Genomic DNA, 20836 nt, shown 5'->3' on the forward strand with positions numbered 1-20836 from the left:
ACCAAGGTGTAGAGCCAGCACAGAGCTTGGCTGTGTTCATGCAGGCACTTACACACCAGTTTCACTTGGGGGACATCTACAAACACAGACATGACAGTTGCATGGTTCAGCCATGAAGCTTATAACTCATTTTGTCTCACTGGCCACTTGTTGGTTTATACAAATGTCTGCTTGCTTCTCTTTCTTCCTCACACATACTCACCTACCTTTTGTGCCAGCCTAGGGTTCCTGCCCACCCCAACACACCCAACACCCTCTGCAAGTGATGATATCTCTGCCACATCCCTGTTTTCTATTTTTGGATTCAGGGATACATAAGCTTTGGCTTTGTGTCGGATGCTCATGGTGAACAGCAGAATTAGTGCTTAGTATATCTGCATTTGTGGTGTTGAACTAATAATTTTACCTTTGACTTATGTTGGCCTTGGAAAGTTAGACAGTTGATGAAAATTTCCCAACTTTATTGTGAAATTGCGATGGTTGAAGTCAAAAACTATGTGCATCATTAATTTATAACTTCTCTTTTTAACGATGTTCCAGTACAAACGTATGGTGCTAAACAGAGGCGTGCAGTGATCAGCAGTACTTTTGAAAGGTATGACTGTCTGAATCTGATGCCCGAGGCCTACTACTTAATAATGGGCACATATAAGTCACATAAGTCTCTGCTGTCACATGTTAATATTATTTCTGTAACAATCTCCCACCTTTTACTTTCTTACAGTACAAATATGTGAAATAAAAGGATATGCCACTCATTCAAATTATTATATAATACACTTCAGGCTCAAGACTACCTTGTAAATGCAGCAGTTGACATGGTTTTAGTTTAGGGTCGACTCTGTCTGATGCAAGCAGTACACAGCCAATACATGGGGAAGTAAAGGTAGTGTGAGTTGCCTGGCATCAATCTTACTATATGTGTGTTGGAGGAAGGTTTTAGGGCCCCAGGTGGTGAGTGAGTGTGCTATGCATTGTCTCTTAGCCAATGCAAGGTCATACTGAGCATACTACACCTGCCTACACCCACAGCAGCTGGTGGTTCCCCCTCTGAGTCCTCATCTGTCTGTGGTAACCTTGGCATCGGTCATGGAATGTTTGCCCCTTCCCCTTCGTGATCCTGCTGAAGCTGTTTTCTCAGGATGTTGTGTAGCATGGCACATACTGTGAATATTTCTGTACATGTCTGTGGATTGTACTGCAGGGCTTCCCAGATGCATCTAAGCACTGGAACCATGACTTCAGCAGCCCAAAACACCCTCTTGAACATTTCTGCTTTGAGTGTGTGCCTCATTATGGCGTTCTTCCATGGGTGTGTGTGCATTTCAGATGAGTATCATCAGTCACGGTTTCAGTGCATAGCCTACATCCCCCAGTAAATGATCCTGTGAGATATCCCCCCCAGCAAACATCTGGTGCAGTTGGGAGGTGTGCCAGATATGGGAGTCATGGTAACTGCCAGGGTTGCTAGCACACATGTTCAAGATGATTCCCTTAGCATTACACACAACTTGGCAGTTGACATAGTGGTAGTCCTTTCTGCTTATGTAGCGCCCACCCTGTTCCCCAGGGTGATGTCTTAATTTCTATATGTGTGCAATCTATGACGTCCAGTACTTCAATGTAGTGTGCTACAGCGTAGAACTCCTGCATATTTCTAGCCCTCTCCTCAGGAGTACGGGGAAATGTATGTGGTTAAACCAGGAATCTCACAAGTACATGACCAAACAAACCGCAACAATCCTGTGCAAATACTAAACGACACAAGTCAAAATTAAAATTCCATTTATTACAAAAGTTGAAAGTTGTTGAACGCTTTTGTTCCAAAAAAAAAACCTTATAGGAACTTCATCAGAATACATGTGGTCTCTGGCATCTTGGAGCACAATATTCAGGAACTGATGGAGGATCCTGGATGCTGATGCTTGTGACACCCCCAGCATGTCCTTTGCTGGTCAATAAAAGGTACCTGTAGCTACAAGTGCTACACATACCTTTGTCTCCACTGGGATGGGTTCCCTTCAGTTTATCCTGGTCCTGAGTTGAGGATGGCAGAGGTCGCATAATTCCTGTAGTGTGTTCCTATCCACCCTGCAGTGCTCTACAATTTCTGCATCATGTAGGTTGTGAAACATTAAACAGGGCTTAAAAACTCTTCTCCTTCTTGACCGTGGCCTATTTGACAGCAGCAGCAGCATTGGCTTCAGCCTGTAGCACATACAAATGAATTATAGCAGCAGCAGCCCCTAACATTCTTTCCGTGTAGACTTCTTTCTGTGGCTGTATTCCAAAAATGTTTTGGAATTCACAGGAAAAACAACACAGAGTCTACATGGTTGCTTTATAGCTTGTTGAATAGCTACACCATCTTGGAATGGTTGATTAGTATGCAGTTCAGCTGCTTATGCTGTGATTAGCATGCCACAATGTTTACCTTGTTTGAGCAGTGTTGAGCACCTCTACACGGCACTTACTGAAATTAAACCTTGTTGCTACCATGTGCGTGAAAATGACTGTGTATGGTTTACTGAATCCCCTTCTTATTATTTTTCCTAAACACGGACATGTTTTTGTCACTGGTCTTATGACCTCTCCATCTTATTTAGACAAATGTGCAGTGAATTACATAACAGGACAATAAAGTTGCAAAGGTCTCTTCAAAGGTGGAATCATCAGCTAAGTGCATTTTCTAGCTGACACCCATGAAACATTACTTTGTGAGATTCATAATACAATCTAAAAGTGGGACTGTGGTATAACCTTTCAAAGATGGGCTCCACATATTTTAGCTCATATTTTGTTATTGTAACATGCTGAAATTTCCTTATTATGCTCAGTTTCCAGTGAGGGTGATATGCTGAATTTCCACTCAGTACACCTAGTACAGTGGTACAGAATGCATCTTTATCAAGTTCTCCTTACAGCAGAAGTAAAGATCGTATTTAATTCTACTGAATCCAGAAATGTGTTTTGTCAGTAGACATGTGACCCCCACCCCAATCAAGACTCCTGTGCAGTAAACATTACACAGTTGTAAAGTTGTGAGTGTCTTTACAGCTGGAATCACCAGCTAAATGATGAATGGCCATCATGATACGTTACTCTGACAAATTCATTGCAATAATTCATACAGTTACATTGAAATGGTCTTTTATTATTGGGTACAACCAGCAAACTTGCATTAGCGATTTGACTGCTTTGTTCTTGCCACGTGGCTCACAAAGAATGTGCATTTTACTTTTTTTCAGGCCAACAATTATATCATTGCAGGTACTTGAAATGTGAACCAAAAGTATTTTTCTAGGAAAAAGTAATATTTTCTGAGATGATATAAGTTGCAGCAAAATACGTACATTTTACATATTCTAACAAGCATGCAAATATCTGAGATTTTTTTGTTTACTTTTCCTACAAGATATTAAGCTGCTCAAAACAAAATAAAGTGTGATTTTCAAAGGGCCTCAACCTGCAAACTTCAGGGAGTACAGGTGCAAAGTCATTTCCAGTTAGGGTAGAATTCAGGCCAGAATGACCTTTGTATATTGACAGGATGCAGCACTTAAAACAGTCAGATAAAAACAACTGTGTGACACTCAGTTCTCTTCACAGTAAAATAAACATTACCAAAAAGAAATATATAATACTATAATTTCAGATATGTAAGAGTTTCTGCATAAAACCAACTGCTTTGTTTTGTATATACTGTACTCGTGCATTAAATAGCATTAAAAATTAATTACTTCAATAAAAATTCAAAATGCAGCAGTTTCTTTGACTATGAGGGTGGGAGTATGGTCTACATGTATTTTATGGACAGCTAGGACACTAACATTCCCCCAAAAAAGTCACAAAAAAGTTATGTACTCACAGAGACATTCCATCTGTGTTGTCCATTTTCATTCTTCCTCAAGGCCTGTCTTTGTCTTTGCGCTTCTTTTGAATTCCGGTAGTGTCCGACGACATTCTATAACTGAAGCGTCTGCCAAAATAATTTAGAGCCCAATCGTACCTGCGCTTGATAGTACGAGAATTGAACCTGGCACAGAACCGACAACAAGAAACGTCGTGGTCAGGGCCTAAGCAAGGTAGACAGTAAGAGTGGAAATCTTTATGAGGTATTTGTTTTCCACACGATATACAATTATTAACTTTTTCTGACATCGGAGGAACAAGAAAAAGATTCTCAACGGGTACTTAGCTTTGAGAAGAGAAGTAAGAACTTCGGACCGACAACAACAAAATACGCTGTTCGAAAATCGCCAACCAACGACTTGCGAGCTGCTTTCCACCGCACGGCAAGAAAGACTGGAGAAGATGGCGTCGGCTGAGGGCTATGTACCAGAGCGTACTGACGTCAGGGTACTAGCTTGTACAGCCGACGCCGGACCCAGACTTTGGGATTCTGGTCGACCTCGGGCTGCCTGCCGGCAGGAGCACCCTACAGTTATGATTGCAACAGTGAAACACGAAGAACATACTAACATTCCCCCAAAAATGTCACAAAAAAGTTATGTACTCACAGAGACATTCCATCTGTGTTGTCCATTTTCATTCTTCCTCAACTATTGGGCCCGGATCAGAGGATCATAACGACTCGGCTGTTACTATAAGTTGTGGCCACCTAAAAACTCTCAAGATCCTCCCTAACATAATGCACCAACCCTAACACAGCTCAGATATTATTTGCTAGATAACAAAGTAATATATTAATATTCCCGACAGAAGAAGCCATTATCTGGAGCACAACATAAGACATAGTGGTGTCCTTATAATCTCTCGTTCTTACAGAAGTCCATAATGACAAAGGATTGGGGTTGGTGGGTGGGGAGTTGAGGAAGAATGAAAAAATGGACAACAAAGATGTAATGTTATGGTGAGTACTTAACATTTTTATCTGATACGGTCAAGTTTTCATTCATTCCTCAACTCTTGGGGACAGAGTCCCTAGCTACCTGAAATCTCCGGTGGACTCTTAAGGAAGGACACTCTTGAGCATGGTTGAACCAAAGGCTGCTCCTTCCCTTGAGATCAGATCTAGCTTGTAATGAGTAATAAAGTTATGAGGATTAGCCCAAATTGCAGCTGCACACATTTCGTCCATGGAAAGCCTAGATAAAAAAAAAATTACCAAAAACAAATATATGATGCTGAGGAAAGTTGCTAGGATTGCATGGACTCAAAGGTTTTGGTAATGAGATTCATAATTTATTGCAGACAAATTTCAGCAAGCCATCTTGCCAAAGTTACCTCTGTAACTGATGTACCTATTTTGGAGTCTGTGAAGGAGGTAAATAGCTCAGCCAATTTTCTAATTTATTTTGTTCTATGTAAGTAGAAATGTAACTGTCTATGAACATCTAAGAAGTGCAACATATATTCTCCTTTGTTTTCAAATTTTGGAAAGAAGACAGGCAGATTAATGGACATGTTGATGTTGGATTCTGACACCACCTAAGGAAGAAAGGGCTGGTTTGTAATGTTACCCCATCCCTATGAAAGATCAAGTGGAGAGGTTTAGAGGACAGTGCTTGAAGTTCAAAAATTATTCTGGCTGAGGTAATGGCCACTAGAAAGATTGTTTTCCAGGTCAAAAACGTAAGACCACATTTTGCTGCTGGTTTAAAGAATTATAGCCTGCAGCAGTAGATTCAAGTCCCATGGTAGAGCAGGGTCTTTATAAGGTGGTCACAGTAGAAGAGTGCCTCTCAAGAAGGCCTTACAAAGCTTTATCTGAAACTTGGTTAAAACCCCAAATCACTGGCAAGGAAATACACCCACCTGGCTAGAACATCTACCACTGTGACAGATTCCCCAAAAAAGGGGGCAGCATTGCCATCCTCTACTCTGATGCCCTAAATCTCTCACCTATCACCATTCCAATCCCTGACTACCACCCAGTCAAACTAATCATCCTTAACTGCCACAATAACTAACCCACACAAAAAAATTCCCATTGCTTTCATATACATCTCCCCAGTAATACTACCCCCAACCCTTGAAAACATCCTGGGCTGGTTTTCCCACAGCTTTCACTATGAAACCCTCATCCTTGGAGATGTCAACATCGACTGGTCCAAACTTACAACTGACTCTCTACAAAGTAGTATCAACCTACAGGGATTATACAACCCCACCTGCCTGCACAAAACCTCTTCTTCCAGCTCCACTATTGACTGGATCCTCACAAACTCCCCCAACCTCTACCACAGTACAACTACTCTACCTGACTCCTTAAGTGACCATCTTCCTACCTCCATCCTAAGGCACTCTGCTCAACTATCTAAATCTCATTTTTTTAGAGACTGTCAAAAACTCACTAACTTTACCATCACCCAATTTAACTCCATACCGTCTAGTATTGACTGGTCAATCCTTAGGTAGATACCCTTGATGATGCTGTGATTAAATTTAATATGATTTTCTTAGACACTCTCAATGGTTTACCTTTATATCATCGATCACATTTTGTCGACTGGCCACTTAATCAACTCATTTAAGCGAACCAAAACCGCGAAAAATTTTTAATACTGAAAATGTCGAATTTCAACATTTCTGGCCGTGCCACACCTCCACACCAGTGCTATCATGGGTCAAAAAGGGGCGAGTTTTTGTCGTTCGCTTATTTGGAATTCGACATTGGAGACGTTCGCACTTCGGTATTCGCAGAAGTCGTTTCGCCCATATTGGGATTGATGATGCAAAGGTAAACCACTCTCAACTCCCTTGCCCCTTCTAGGAGAATTAGAATTAAATCCAACTATGCTCCCTGGCTTTGTAAGGATACTAGGTCGCATGCAAATGAGATAGTGCTTGGAAAGCTTGGGTTAAAACATAAGAATTATTCCTGCTATAAAACTACAAAGAACTGTGAAATCTCATCAAAAAACAAACCAATAAAGACAAAAAGTCCTACTACAACTCTCCCCAAATCAATTGCAAATTGAATCCTTGTAAATTCTGGACTACCCTTAACAAAATCCTCCGTCCAAGTTGTCCTTCCAACCCCACCCCTTCCCAAATAATACTCATCTTGAAACTGCTACACACCTCAATAATCACTTCATTGACACTGTCCAAAAACTCACACTGTCTACATTCAACACATCTACTTCCTCCACCCATTCTATCCCACTCAACAAAAACCTCTCCTCCTTCCAACCTGTACCATCTTCCTAAATTGAGTAATTTTTACTAAAGCTTATACCCTGCTCTCCCCTCCACTGATAATCTCCCTCCTATCTTCTTCAAACTAGCTGCTGAATCTATAGCCTATCCTGTATCCCTATTAATTAATAGCTCCATTCAAGAATCTACAGTGACTTCCATTTGAAAATCCTTCTTCGCCATCCCCTTGCACAAAGGGGGGGGGGAAAGAGTCAACTGACCCATCTAACTACAGTCCTATCGCTATACTTTCCCCTCTCTAAAATACTTAAAAAATGCATACATACACAGCATCTCAACTACCTCTTCCAAGAAAACCTTCTTACTCTCACTCAACATGGTTTCCAGCCAAACCATAGCACAGCCACTGCCCTCCTATCCTTCACTCACACAGTTGCTGAAGCCCGTGACAATAACCAACTCATATCTTGCTCTTCCTTGATCTCCCCAAAGCTTTTGACACTGTATCTCACCCCTTACTCCCATCTAAACTAACTAATCTCAATCTATCTGCTGCCTCCCTAGCCTGGTTCTGTAGCAACCTCTCTTGTAGGCAAAAATCTGTCAGATGGCTCTCTTCCTGCTCACCCTCCATTCCAGTTCCATGCAGTGTTCCCTAAGGTTCCATCTTAGGTCCCCTCCTGTTCAACATCTTCACTAATGAACTTCACACAGCCTATAATCAATCCTCTCTAATTCAATATGCAGATGACTCGAATGTCATCTTCTTCTGCAGTAATATCTCTGAACTTCATACTCTAACCCAAAACACCTTTCTAACCATTGAAAAGTGGCTGTCCAACAATCTACACAACCTAAACAAAAACAAACTCTTGCTTTTTCTCCCTCATTCGCTCTCTCATCATAAATCCGCCTTTGCTATCACATCCTCTAACACCACCATTATTCAACCTAAACCCACGCAAAGCGTCTTGGTGCCATCATTGACAATTAACTTAAATTTAACTTACATATACTCCAATGTATAAAAAAACTCACCAGAAACTTGACTTGCTCTACCGTAACAAAAAATTTCTAACTTCAAATGTTAGACTCTCCCTGGCTCATGCTCTGCTTCTCCCCTCCCTTCTCTATGCTGACCCTGTCCTAACCAACATTCAGTCCACAACACTGTCCAAACTCTAGCAAACATACCACAAAATATCTAGATTTATAACCAGCTCTCCTTACAACTCCCATCACTGCATTGCACTCAACTCTCTCCAATGGCCCCAACTCCCCCAACAACTCCTCCTATCTTAATTTAAAAAAATACACTCCATATTACACAAACCCTCATCCTGCCCATCTCTCTCCACCCTGGTATCCACTTATACCCCCTCTTGGACCCTCCTAACCTCAAACCAGCAACTCCTAGACATTTATCAACCAAAGAAAAATATAGGCAAATTACTATATAAATGCACTGTGGCTCAAGCATGGAATAAACTCCCTACACATTTACGTTCCATTACCCAGCCACAACTCTTTAAAGAAGAACTCAAACTTCATCTACTTAACACCAAGACCTGCCATTGTCAGGACCCCACCTAACTCCATCACACTCCACTCTCACAATATCTAAACATGTGTCAGTATGTATATTAACTGGTCTCTCCCCATCACTAACTATCCTTCTTAGGGCTCATCTTAGTCCACCAGACCTCTCACTACAGATAGCCCTACTTGCTGTATTTTGTATATATTGTACATAGGTACTTGGTTGTTATTATGTGTATGTAACTTACAATATTTTTCTTGATGTTCTGTAGTTTTAATTGTACTATCTTGGAATAGGGAATTTTATCTGCTGTAACTTGTATGTAACTGGAGATTGTGTCCTCGGGTCTCCACTAAAAACGGACTCCTGGCCCAATTGGACTAACCCGGTTAAATGTCAATAAATAAATAAACTAAATAAGGAAAGAATCCTCAAATCCAATATGGAAATTAGAGATGGTTGCCAAATTAATTCTAATGATTGAGGAGGTAGCACCTTTGTTGAAAACTGTTGCCAAGAACTCAAGGACACTTGTACAGGGGCTGAAAAAAAGTCAATATGTTTCTCATGTGCCCCAAAAACTAATCTTTTCCATTTATTCCTGTAAAGTTTCCTCACAGAAGCTTTATGGGAATATAAAAGTATATGACGGACAAAGGAGGAGAGTACAGGTTGTCTGGCTATTAAAGGAAGTGGAGAAACCACGCTGTCAGCTTTAATTTTGAGACATCCGAGTGAACCATGCCCTTCATGGGGTCTACTAAAGAATTTTGAAATTCCACAATCCTGATGTTCTAAATACCGACACTCAGAACCTCGAGATTGTGGAGTCTCAAAATTAAAAAAAAAAACAAAAAACAAATGAGAACACATAAAAAAATATGTTTTTTTGCAGGTGGCAAGCCCTCCTGCACCCCACACACCCCCTGCAACTTAAATATACTAACTCCAAGTTCGCACTACAGTGAAGAGAACGGTAATGTTCCCGTTCTGCACTGTATGACGATTTCCATTTACAGGTTTCGAGATTCCACAATGTTGAGGTTCTGAGTGTCGGTATTTAGAACGTCGGAATTGTGGAATTTCAAGGGGAACCAAATCTGTTGAGGCCAGTAAAGGGCAAGGAGGATGACTTTGCTTTTCAACTTGGCAACTTTCTGCAGAAATTTGGGGATCAAGGGAGCAGGGGGACAATTACAGAAGAGACCAGGGGAGGGCAATCGTGGAATACAGAGTCCCTCTTTGATTCCCCCAGAGGGGGAATCAGGGCAAAGAAACTGCTGCACTTGTTTAAAGAAGAAGCAAAAAGACTGCAGCAAGGCTGGCCACATTAATGAAAAATCATTTGTCACTTTCATGTTAAGAGACCACTTGTGAGGTAATAGAATGCACCTGCTCAATTTGTCTGCTATCACAATGGACGTCCCCGGAATGCGCAATGCTATTACAAAATGGTTGGATGAGATCGCCCATTGGCATACCATGAGTGCTTTTCAGCACAAGGGGTAAGACCTTCCTCCTCCTTGTTTGTTGATGTATGAAACTACTGACATATAGTCTTGTTTGAATTATAACTGTCCAAAAGGGAGAGTGTCTTAGAAGGCCTGGAATGCAAAGAGCATCGCTCCCATCTGTAGGACATTGATATGTTTACTAGCCTACTCTGGCGACCAAGTGCCTTGGAGTGTTTTCCCCAGGAAGTGCCCCTACACTAAATCTGGGATGCGTCCATGGTCACTATGGCCTTGGGTTGAGGAAGAATGAAAGGACAGCCCCGTAGAAAAGATTTGCTCAAATCCCCCACCAAAGGTATTTCTTGCATGCCTGAGTGATTCTTAATTGTACTGGCATTCATTCACAAAGAACTGACCATTGTGTTGCTAGCACCCACTGAGTAATTCTCATATGACACCCTGCTAGGGGGAACTAAAATTATGGAAGCTGACATTGACCCCAAGGATTGAATAATTAACCGGGCTGAAATTTTGGTACTGTGAACAATTTTCCTGACCTGGAATTTTATAGTTTGTACACTCACTAGAGGAAGAGAAGCTGGTACTGATACCATCGTGAAAGCTGCTCCCATAAACTCCAGTATCTAAGAAGATTCTGAGATTTGCTGTAATTTACTGTAATCCCTACAAAGGGGTAAGCTTGGAGTACCTGAAATCACACACTTATGAGAGGATGTCTGAATGGAGTGGTGATGAGTCAATCTAGATAGGGAAACACCCAGAAACCCTGCAGTCTCAAGTAAGCTGCTACTGCTGCCATGCATTTGGTAAACACCCTGGGGGTTGTAGTGAGACCAAAGGCCAGGGCTCTGAACTGATAATGAACGGCTCACAGACGGAAGCCTAAGTACTTTCTGGACTGCCTGTGTATTTTTATGTGATAGTACATGTCTTGAAGGTCTACAGAGCACATCCAGGAGTCTTTGCCTAAAAAGGGCCAAATGGACTGAACCATGATCATCGGAAACTTTGTGTGTCAAACTGATTTGTTCAAGTTGCTCAGATCTAAAACTGGTTTCTAGTCCCGTTTTCTTTGACACTAAAAAGAATCTTGAGTAAGTTCTGGACCCTATCTGGTCTGGTGGGACCTCTTGGATGACTCTTTCTAGCAAATTTTGTATTTCTAGCGCTGCTGCTGTTTTCCTCTAACTGGGTGGAACATCAGGAAACTTGCACAAGGATGGAGGTGTTACGGAAATGGGAATTATATAACCTCTGGAAATGATTCTCTGCACCCACAGATCTTTTTATCTGGCCAGGTTCTCTGCTGCAGGGATAAACAACCCCCAACTGCCTCCAAATGAGGACAGGGAGGCCTCCTTTCAGGAGCATTAATAGGGTCTGTCAGAGAAAGAATCTCTATACCCTTGGTTTTGTGGGCCATGTCTGCCGCATGGGTGGCATCTTCCATTTGAGTTCTCCCTACTGCCTCTGGGGGAACTGTCTCCACGTGGATCTTGGAAAGGACCCTGAGATTTTCTGAACCATATTTTGCCCTCCTCATTGGTTCCCAAAGAAGATGCTTTGAGAGGCTGAAAAATGTACACCCATAGCAGAGACAGTCTTTCCAACTTTTTCTCACCTGGAGAGTGTATCCCTCACTTTGGGGCCAAATAAGAAGGTTCTCTCAAAGGGGGCATTGACGAAAGAGGACTTAAAGGGCTCCCCAAAGCCACACAAGTGCATCCAGGCATGCACTCCTAATGGAAATGCCTGAACCTGCTACTCATGAGGTACCCTCTGCTGCATGACAGATGAGCTTCATGGGCACGTTTAAAATGGATGGGTAGCCAACTGTGAGGCCACAGAAGCCTGAGTCTCAGCAGTAGTGGTCCCTGAAAGAGATTTTGACACTTCTTTAATCAAATCACTTGTGTAGCTTAGTGAAATGTGCCAAGTAGTTCAGCGACGCAAGAGAGAAGATCACTGAAGCATAGACATGCTTCCCAAACCTGTCCAAAGCCCTAGACTCCCTGTTAGGGAGATGGACAGTGGAACTTTGTTCTGCAAGTTTCTTCTTAGTGGCCACTGCCACATCCATGGCATTCACAAGTACTCCCTTACTCCAAAACTCCCTTCTTGCTGGTGGTGCCAGAATCCGATCCAGTCTCCTGGAGATAGGGTTCAACCGAGCCAGGCACCTTCCATGCCTGCTTAGAGATCACATCAATGACATTAGCAGCGGGCGGAGTATCACAAGAAGTAGATGGGCCAGATCCGAAGCATCCAGGAACACTGATTCCTTTGGAGAAGGACTGCAGTAGGACCAACCACCCCTTTATTTAAGGATCTCTAGAATGTCTCCAAATGAGACATCTTTGGGTGGTGATCTTGGGGAATCCTTCCAGTTTGCTTAAATTGGTATCTTCAGTGATAGATTCCTGTGGGGAATCCAAGTGCCTCCTTTTGCACTTTCTCTTCCAAGGTACTTCCTCAGTGGGATGTTCCAGAGAAGTATCAGAAGATATGAGTATACCCTTCTGGGTAGCCTAGAGAGTTTGGCTTGTCTGTTGAATGTTGAGGCTCAAGATACAGAGACACATGAGATCCTGAAGGGAGATCCTAGGGGGGAGAGACTAGGCCTGCTGAAGCAGAGAAAACTCTCTTCACTACTTCAAAAGCAGAATGCCCTCAGGAGAAGGAAGCCAACAGAGCTGAGAAGTCCCACTTCTGCCCCATCGGCTCCATCTGCCCTAAGGACACTCCACCCACCCAAGGCATCTGATGTCAGAGCAGAGCTGTCCAAAGGCAAAGTTCCGAGGGGCAGAAACAGCTTCGATAACTTTGGAGTTGGCTCAAACACCTTGGATCCTGCAGGGACGCTATGGCTCAGAGTCATCCGGCTCTGAACTTGTCAGAGCCAAAGCACTCAGAGAAATCCTCAGATCTGTGGATACAATTATCCTCAGATCTCAGCCAGATGGTCTCAGCAAACTCAGATCCAAGGGTTCCGAAATGGACTGTCAGATTGAAGAAAGAGCCAACAGTGTAGGGGAAAGCAAACGAAGGCTTCCTGACCTGAAGAGGTAGGAGATGGGAGAACCTCCATCTGTATCTGCACTGAGAGAAATCTCAACATTATCCTATCCACATTGGCTTCGGTGAGACGCCTCGAAGAATGAGAGGAGGATACACAAGGGGATTTTGAATGCCATCTTTCCAAAAATGGAGATGGGACCCTAGATGGCACCAGGTCAATGGCTGGTGAACACTGAGTTCTTGGAAGGAGCTCTGGAACCTACGAACTCGGATCCAAAGTTGTTTATAAAGATTCGAGAGCCGGCCTCAATACAGTAGCCTTTGGATTCATCCTAGGTTTCTTTTTTGGAGGTACTATCAACGACAGAGTGGAAGATACAGACGGTCTAGGGGACTATTTTGGAGTCTCCTTAGAAGAAATTTTTGGGTGTTGAGCTCCAGTAATTGCCTACAAAAAAAGCAGTAGATAATAAACCTTTTAAGATCATTTTTACAATCTTCGATTGCTCGTGGGGCTGAAAGTTTTACAGATGGGAACAAACTATGTTCAGGTGATCTGGGCCCAGGCAATACACACACAGTTCATGTGCATCTCAGAGTGGAAGCTTCTGACCACATTTCTTACAATTTTTAAACCCCGAAGAGCCTTTTTCAGACTTCATCTAAACTAGGCAAGAAAAAAGGAATAAAAAGGGTAAAGGAGGAAAACAGTACCAATAATGGCAAACAAGAGCACACCTGAAAGTCTAGCGAAAAAGTTAAATAGAAGTTAAAAAGATAAAATGGGAAAAAAAATAAGAAAATACCAGCAATGATACATAAAAGGGATACACTACATGTAAGAATAAATGTAGATAGACAAGAAACCAGGAAAAAAAATCACTTATCTGAAAATAAACTAGAGAGCTGAGATTACTACATCTATTTTTGCGAAAGTGGCAAACGAGATCTGGGTATATTAGGGGTTGACGCATTATGGAATGGGAGGAACTCGAGAGCTTTTAGGTGGCCATGAGCTATAGTAATGGCTGATTTGGATCCGGGCCCAACAGTTAAAAGAATAAATGAAAATTGACAACATCAGATTAAAAGTTAAACCCTTTTCAAGATACAGATTTTTATATACAAAGAACTAAAATAGCCAAAAAAATCAATCTAATATTCTGGGAACAGAGCTTCTGAAAATAATTAGCTGTTGGGTGTTAAATGTAAAGGCAGCCGTCTGTAAATGTCTTATTACTGCTATCAAGGACACTTTCATATGAAACGCAGCATCTCCTGGTTAATACCTCATCAAGTAAAATCAGTTCATCAGTGCGGTAACGTTACTCTTCATTTATTTTGCAAGTGTGATTGACATATGTCTCATTATACTCTGAAAAAGGGAAGTTTTGATATGCTTTTCACACTTTTGTAGTTAATAAGATTATACAAAAGACCAGCTGTGATATCAACAAACAATGTGACAGCTGGGCTAAGAACTTAAAAAAAAGGAAAAGTTAGCTGTAATAGTACAGACTTGTACGGCACTTTTACATAAACTGTCATTATTTATTTATTGCTTATCTTCTCCTCCCAGGATTCCAATGAAAATGGAACCTCAGACATTCCATGTTAGCAAATGTACATAAAATAAATAAACATCAGCTTAACTAGTAAAAAAAAAAAAAAAAAAAAAAAGCAGAAGCAAATATTCTTCAGAAAGCATTAACTTTGAGACCCGACAAACAAGCATATTACTTCTTAAATATGCACTATTAAGACTGTTTCACCTAACCTGTGAAATAATTTTAATGAATAAAATGGAATAAAAATTACTCCTACCATTAGAATTTCTTCTAGACATTTGACTTCTTGCTCCAGTGTTTGCAGTTCTGGAAACTGCCCTCTGCAATCATCGAGTGATGATGTCAGTGTATTTAGAGCCTCCTCCAAGGCGGGGTCCACAGGTTTCATTTTTGGATTTGATGCAACAGGACAGATCTTCTCAGGCTCAGTATATCCAGTTCTTGACTCTACTACACTACATGGCACTACAGGAGAAACAGCTGTACCTTTAAGCTGACTGTTCACATGGGTTACAGCTCCCATAGAGTGGATAGCATTGTTAGAGACCTGTGTTACGCAAACAGATGTCTGCTCTGTACATTCAGAGTTCAATTCTTGGATTGCACATTTAGTCACCTGACTCTTACTTAAACTATACTTATCTGTACTGCTCAGTTTCTGTTCCTCCTCACCAGAGTCCTTAATTGTAACAGGCCTCAGTTCTGAGCTTCTAGTGGCAGTTTCCGTTTCCTGGTCTGTAGGTTTCTGAGTCACAACAGTTGGCTTTGGCTCCTCAGTTCTATATTCCTGATCAACAACACCAGGTGCCAGAATTTTACTTACTGATTCTTGAATGAAACAAGATCCTTTTTCGGCTGTAGATGGAGGAGGAAAAGCTGGATCTTGCCCTTTTCCTGGTTCATGAGATACAGTGGTAGGTGTATGTACTTTTCTAGGGTCATGATCTGCAGTGACAGGTTCCAATCCTATATTTTTGGAAGACCCAGATATGTCAGAGAGCTCTCCCACTACTCCTTTAGTCTGAACCACAGGGGCATGTTCCTGTTCCCCCTTTAATGAGTTCTGAGCAACAGTAGTTTGCATCTCTGCCAAAAGAGGAGTGTCTGTATTTTGAACCAGTTTTGAACTATCAGTAAATAGTGACTGCTTTTCCATAAACTGCATCTTGGTATCCTGATAGTTACTACTAGCTTTGGCAGGCAATACTGTCTCTTCTACGGTGCTTTCTGAGGATCTGGTACTGCTTTCTGTATTCTTTGTATCTTTGGAGTCTAGAATGGCTGCCTCCACACTAGTTTCACTAATGTGACTGAGGGACCTTAAATATGGCACATGACCATTGGCTACCACTTCATTTTTAACAATAACCCGTTCCTCCTCCTCTTCCTCCTCTTGGCTTCTGGCCACTGGGACCTCAGTCTCAGCTTCCTCTCTTGGTGTGAATGTAATTTCAATCGGTGGTGCTGATGTCTGGATCGTTGGCTGCACCAGTATTTTCTGAGAATGCCGAACACTTGTGGACAGTTGTGGGCTTGATGAATCATCAGACGACTCAGATGATATGGACCAAGCAGTGCCATTTTCTAACTCTTCTTGTCTGCGTAGCATATTCTAAAGAAAAACAAACATTTCAAATTAGAAACCCATAAACAGCTTATAAGCTGAAAGTGACAAAACATTTTTAATGAGGACTGACCGGGATTTTACATATTTTTTCTAAAACCATGCAAGTTTGCAGACATACATTTTTGAATCATTATTCTACTTCTAGTGTTACTGATTTGTTTAATTAGGCTTACAAAAAGACGTACTGAAATAAAAACGAATAATGTTAGGAGCCAAGTATGGAATTCCAGAAGGATAAAAAAACAAACAAACAAACAAACAAAAAAAAAAGAGAAGTACAGTAAAGTGGTGATGTTATTTCCCTTTTCACTTTTTATATCTAGCAATCCAAACCAGTTCTAACAAACAGGAATTCCATTATTTTATCAAAGATGACCAACAAACGGTTCAGCATCTTTACAAATAAAGACTCTTCACCTCACCATTAGTTCCTCATCTATTTTCAAATGAAAAAAAATACTACTTTCTATGCATCACTCAGTCCACACTGAACACTATTCCCCATGGTAACACCTAAAAAGGTCCTGATCCCAGTATCTCACCAGTCTACCCTGTCTAACAGTGACATCCCTCTGTATCAGAGATCTAAATAACCCATTGTATAGCCCACTGATGTCTCAGCTGTAAATAAGTTCCCTCCAACCACATCACCAAGGACCCAATACACCACTATCTCCAGTGTTACAATCCTAAACCAGAGGCTGTGCACCTCTGTACCCTTTTCCTTAAAGTAAAACTGAGCATTTAGTCCCTGAAGTGTCAGACCACACAGCAAGTTTCTCAATGTACTTCAGTAAACATTTCTACTCAATACCATAACTTCCCAATTTTAATGTTTTTCCCCAGAATGTTTCACAGTTTTGTGAGGAAATAGAACCGCTACAAACATGAATCTCATTCACTGTGCAAAATCATCTTGTATGAACAGTTTTTGTAAAATACAAAAGTAATATTAACTAGCATTTACTAAGCATAAATCTAGGCTTGCCACTCAGTTTATGATTCTTTTGACCTATAGATTTCAAGCTAAGCACTTCTTTATGGAACCATGTAAATTAGTGCATTCATAATTTTTCTGACACTAGTCAGAAAATTTTCAGCTTAAAACACGATTTTTAGTTGTGGACAAATATTTATTAAAGTCTGGCCAAAATGTATAGTTGCAATCAGAATGGGAAAAGAAATACAGCATACAGTTTTCAGAACAACTCCCAGGCTGCTATATGAGCCACGACTGGGCAGACAATTTCACCAAGATCCCCAACACTCACTAAAAAAATTGCAATACTCAATGTAGTTTTTGATCATTTGCTCCTGACACAAAGTCATTTGGAAACTTTTTCCATCTACAATCAGGTAAATAAATAAGCAAACCATCATGAAAATTTGGTGTTGAGTATTAAAACAAAAACAGTTACAACAGTGCACTGACACTTTCAGACACTTAACCCAAATGCTCAGCATCTTAACCCATGTGTTTCTAAACAATGGCATCTTACGAAGAGCTGTTGCAATTTTTAGACACTGCAATTTACGTTTTCCTGTAGAGTAATGCTGTCATTTTTTTAAGTTATTAACTCTATTTTCCCCTTAAACACTTGCTCATGATGATATTTACAGAAAAAGCTGTTAGGGAAACAGAAATACATATCATAAACCTGCTATAAATTAACCTTTACATGCATCTTTTTCTCCTGAACTCTACCTTCCCAACCAATTTATTTCTTAAAGTTCCCTCATAATTGTGACTTGATTTACAGGCTCTAACCAGAATATATTCTGGTTAATGTGTGTAAACCAGAATATACTCTGTCGTAAAAACCTACACTATGAGCAACACTTATTGTTTAAAACTGTTTTTGTACCCCTGCATTTCATTCTACATCAGGTGCAAGGAAGTCTGAAGGCTTCTGTATCTAAGTTGGCTCTTGAATCTTCATAAACAACTTTGGATCCAAGTTTGTCGGAGCCACATATGCTGTGCAAGGAAATATTATTGACAAGCACTTGTTTCAATTACCACTATACTGTAAAGCACTAGTCTCTTCAGGGTTCAATTCCTACAAAAGATGAATACTTAGTACTTGCTTTAGTACATATTTAGGGCCAGATTCCAAAAGACTTGCTCTCAGTGCAAGTGACAACTGAGAGCAGGTGTTTTGGAATCTGGTTCCCACATTAATGCCTGTTTACAGATAAGCCTTACACTAAAGCAAGTCACTTGCACTGACAGCAAGTCATTTGTTATTAAAGTCATAGTGGATAACTGTAAAAAGGAGAAGAATTTAAGTATGGCTTGGATTGACTACAAAAAAGCATCTGATAGTATCCCACATTCATGGATAAAGAGTGCTTAAAAAATGCATAAGATACACCCTACACTGATTGACTACCTTACAGTGACCATGAAACGGTGGCAGATCACTTTGCAATTAAACCATGATAAAGGACACATTATTGTCCCAGGGATAAAAATTCAAATGGGGATATTCCAAGGTGACTCTCTGTCACGGTTCTTACTCTGCCTTGCCCTTAACCCATTAAGCTCTTACAGTTTAGGCCATGGCTATAATTTGGCTCCTAGAAAACAACAAAGTGTAGAGAGTTCTCATCTTCTGTAGATGATTTAAAACTGTACAGCTCAGCAGATGAGGAACTGAAAGCACAACTGCACGTTGCCCAAACTTTTTCAGACGATATAAGAATGTCATTCGGTCTTGATAAATGTGCAAAAGCAACCTTTAAAGCAGGAAAACTGCAGCACCAGGAAAACATTTGTTTGGGACAAGAATGTTATATAAAAAAACTTGAGCAAGAGAGAGTGTATAAATATTTGGGAACTGATGAAGGATCAACAATAAAACATGAACAAATGCAAATAAAACTTAGTAAGGAATACTTTAGAAGACTTTAATCCTGAAAATAGTGTTCACATCTAGGAACAAAACCCAAGCTATAAACCAATTTGCTCTTCCTGTCCTACTGAAAGGCATAATAATGTAGCTAGACTGTTGGACTCGGGATTGTGCAAACACTATGGTATCCAAGTGTCTGAAAATCACTAGAAACATGAGCCACAAAGCATCACAGAAAATGACGAAGTTTGTATGACATGGGATCACCCCATTAGCAACAACTCAAAAGGCAGATGCTAAAAAAATGGATATAGTGGATCCATGAAAAGAAGACCTTGCATGGATCATTGAAATCCTAATGCCCAGTGACTACAGTGTGTCGCGTACAGACAGAGATAAAGTCATAAAATATCAGGATATGCAGGCAGAAACGAGAACAATGTGGAACAAAAATATCCAGGCAGTTCCAATAGTAGTAGGAGCAACGGGTCTTATAAAACAGAATCTACAATTATATTTAGGTGAGTTACCAATCCAAGCAAACACATACGAATTGCAGAAGGAGCCATTACTGGGCACACTGCAGGTGCTGCAAATAGCACTTTTGGCTGACATCAGAGATTGAAACCATACTAATTTCATGAACTTTACTTGTACTTTGAGTTAGGAATGGGGTCCATTCTCATCATGGTATTAGAAACCCAAAAGATTTGGGGAAATTAAAAACTGCAGGTCTTTTAGAATCAGGACACTCTCACACTGAGAGCAACTCTTTTGGAATCTGGCGTTTGGCCTCTGTTCTTTTCAATGCAAAAAGAATATACACTCGCTTCAACAACACAGCGCCTAAAGCTTAGAACACCTACAGTCTGTAATTCAACCTGCCATGTAAAGAAAACAGAAACTGTGCCACAAAGGAAAAAAATGTTAAACAACCAGACTGTTTATAAACTTTTTGCCTAACCTGTCTCCAAAGACAGTAAGGCATACCACCTAAAGAACTATTCAACCAACCAAAAATTAATTCCAAATATTTATCAAAACAATAATAGTAAATAACTATTAGAATTTTCTACAACTGAAATGCCAGTTTATACATCAATTAGTTGCTACTTAATCAACTTCCAATTGAAGCTTGAAAAATTATACTTTAAAATAACCACATTTTATGTTAATTTGGTGACCTTTTTCAAGAAACATGGCTTTAAACCCAGGGCATTAAGTGTACTGTGTGAAGCCAGAAGGCAAATTAAGAATGTTTATATTACATTGTGTAAACTTTTGACTTGTGAGCTCATAGGGGTTTACTAGGCTAACAACCACAAGGGCCTTTTGAAGCATAACCATGCATGACAAGTTGATACCTTTAATAAGTGTAAGCAGGGGGTTTGGAAGATGAAAAGGTACAGGATACATGTTCACAAGTTGTTACTAGTCTGACAAAGTATCATAGGGGCATGTTAGTGGATAGGTAGGTAGCTAAGGATTTCTTTGTGGGGGAATGTTAGTTAGGATAATACTTTTCTAACTGAAGGCCTCTGTCCATAAGAGGCATGGAGGCCAGACTGGTAGTAAATTTACAATTTCCCATCCAGTTGTCAAGGTTTCATTTGAACAGGTCAGGGACT

The 20836-nt window shown here is 40.6% G+C and overlaps 1 protein-coding gene across 11 annotated transcripts in view; it reads right to left on the bottom strand.

The window, feature by feature from the left end:
- The window catches only part of RIPOR1 (RHO family interacting cell polarization regulator 1), a 2621322-nt gene that overhangs the window by 633437 nt on the left and 1967049 nt on the right, over positions 1-20836 (bottom strand). For all 11 annotated transcript variants that reach the window (XM_044058659.1, XM_044058658.1, XM_044058663.1 and 8 more), the window contains one exon: positions 14983-16338. In XM_044058659.1, the coding sequence (XP_043914594.1) occupies positions 14983-16338 (1356 nt within the window). The remainder of the gene's footprint in view (positions 1-14982; positions 16339-20836) is intronic.

Source organism: Protopterus annectens, chromosome 16.part0, assembly GCF_019279795.1.
Source record: "Protopterus annectens isolate FY-2018-M chromosome 16.part0, PAN1.0, whole genome shotgun sequence".
In the NCBI taxonomy this organism is placed as follows: domain Eukaryota; kingdom Metazoa; phylum Chordata; order Ceratodontiformes; family Protopteridae; genus Protopterus; species Protopterus annectens.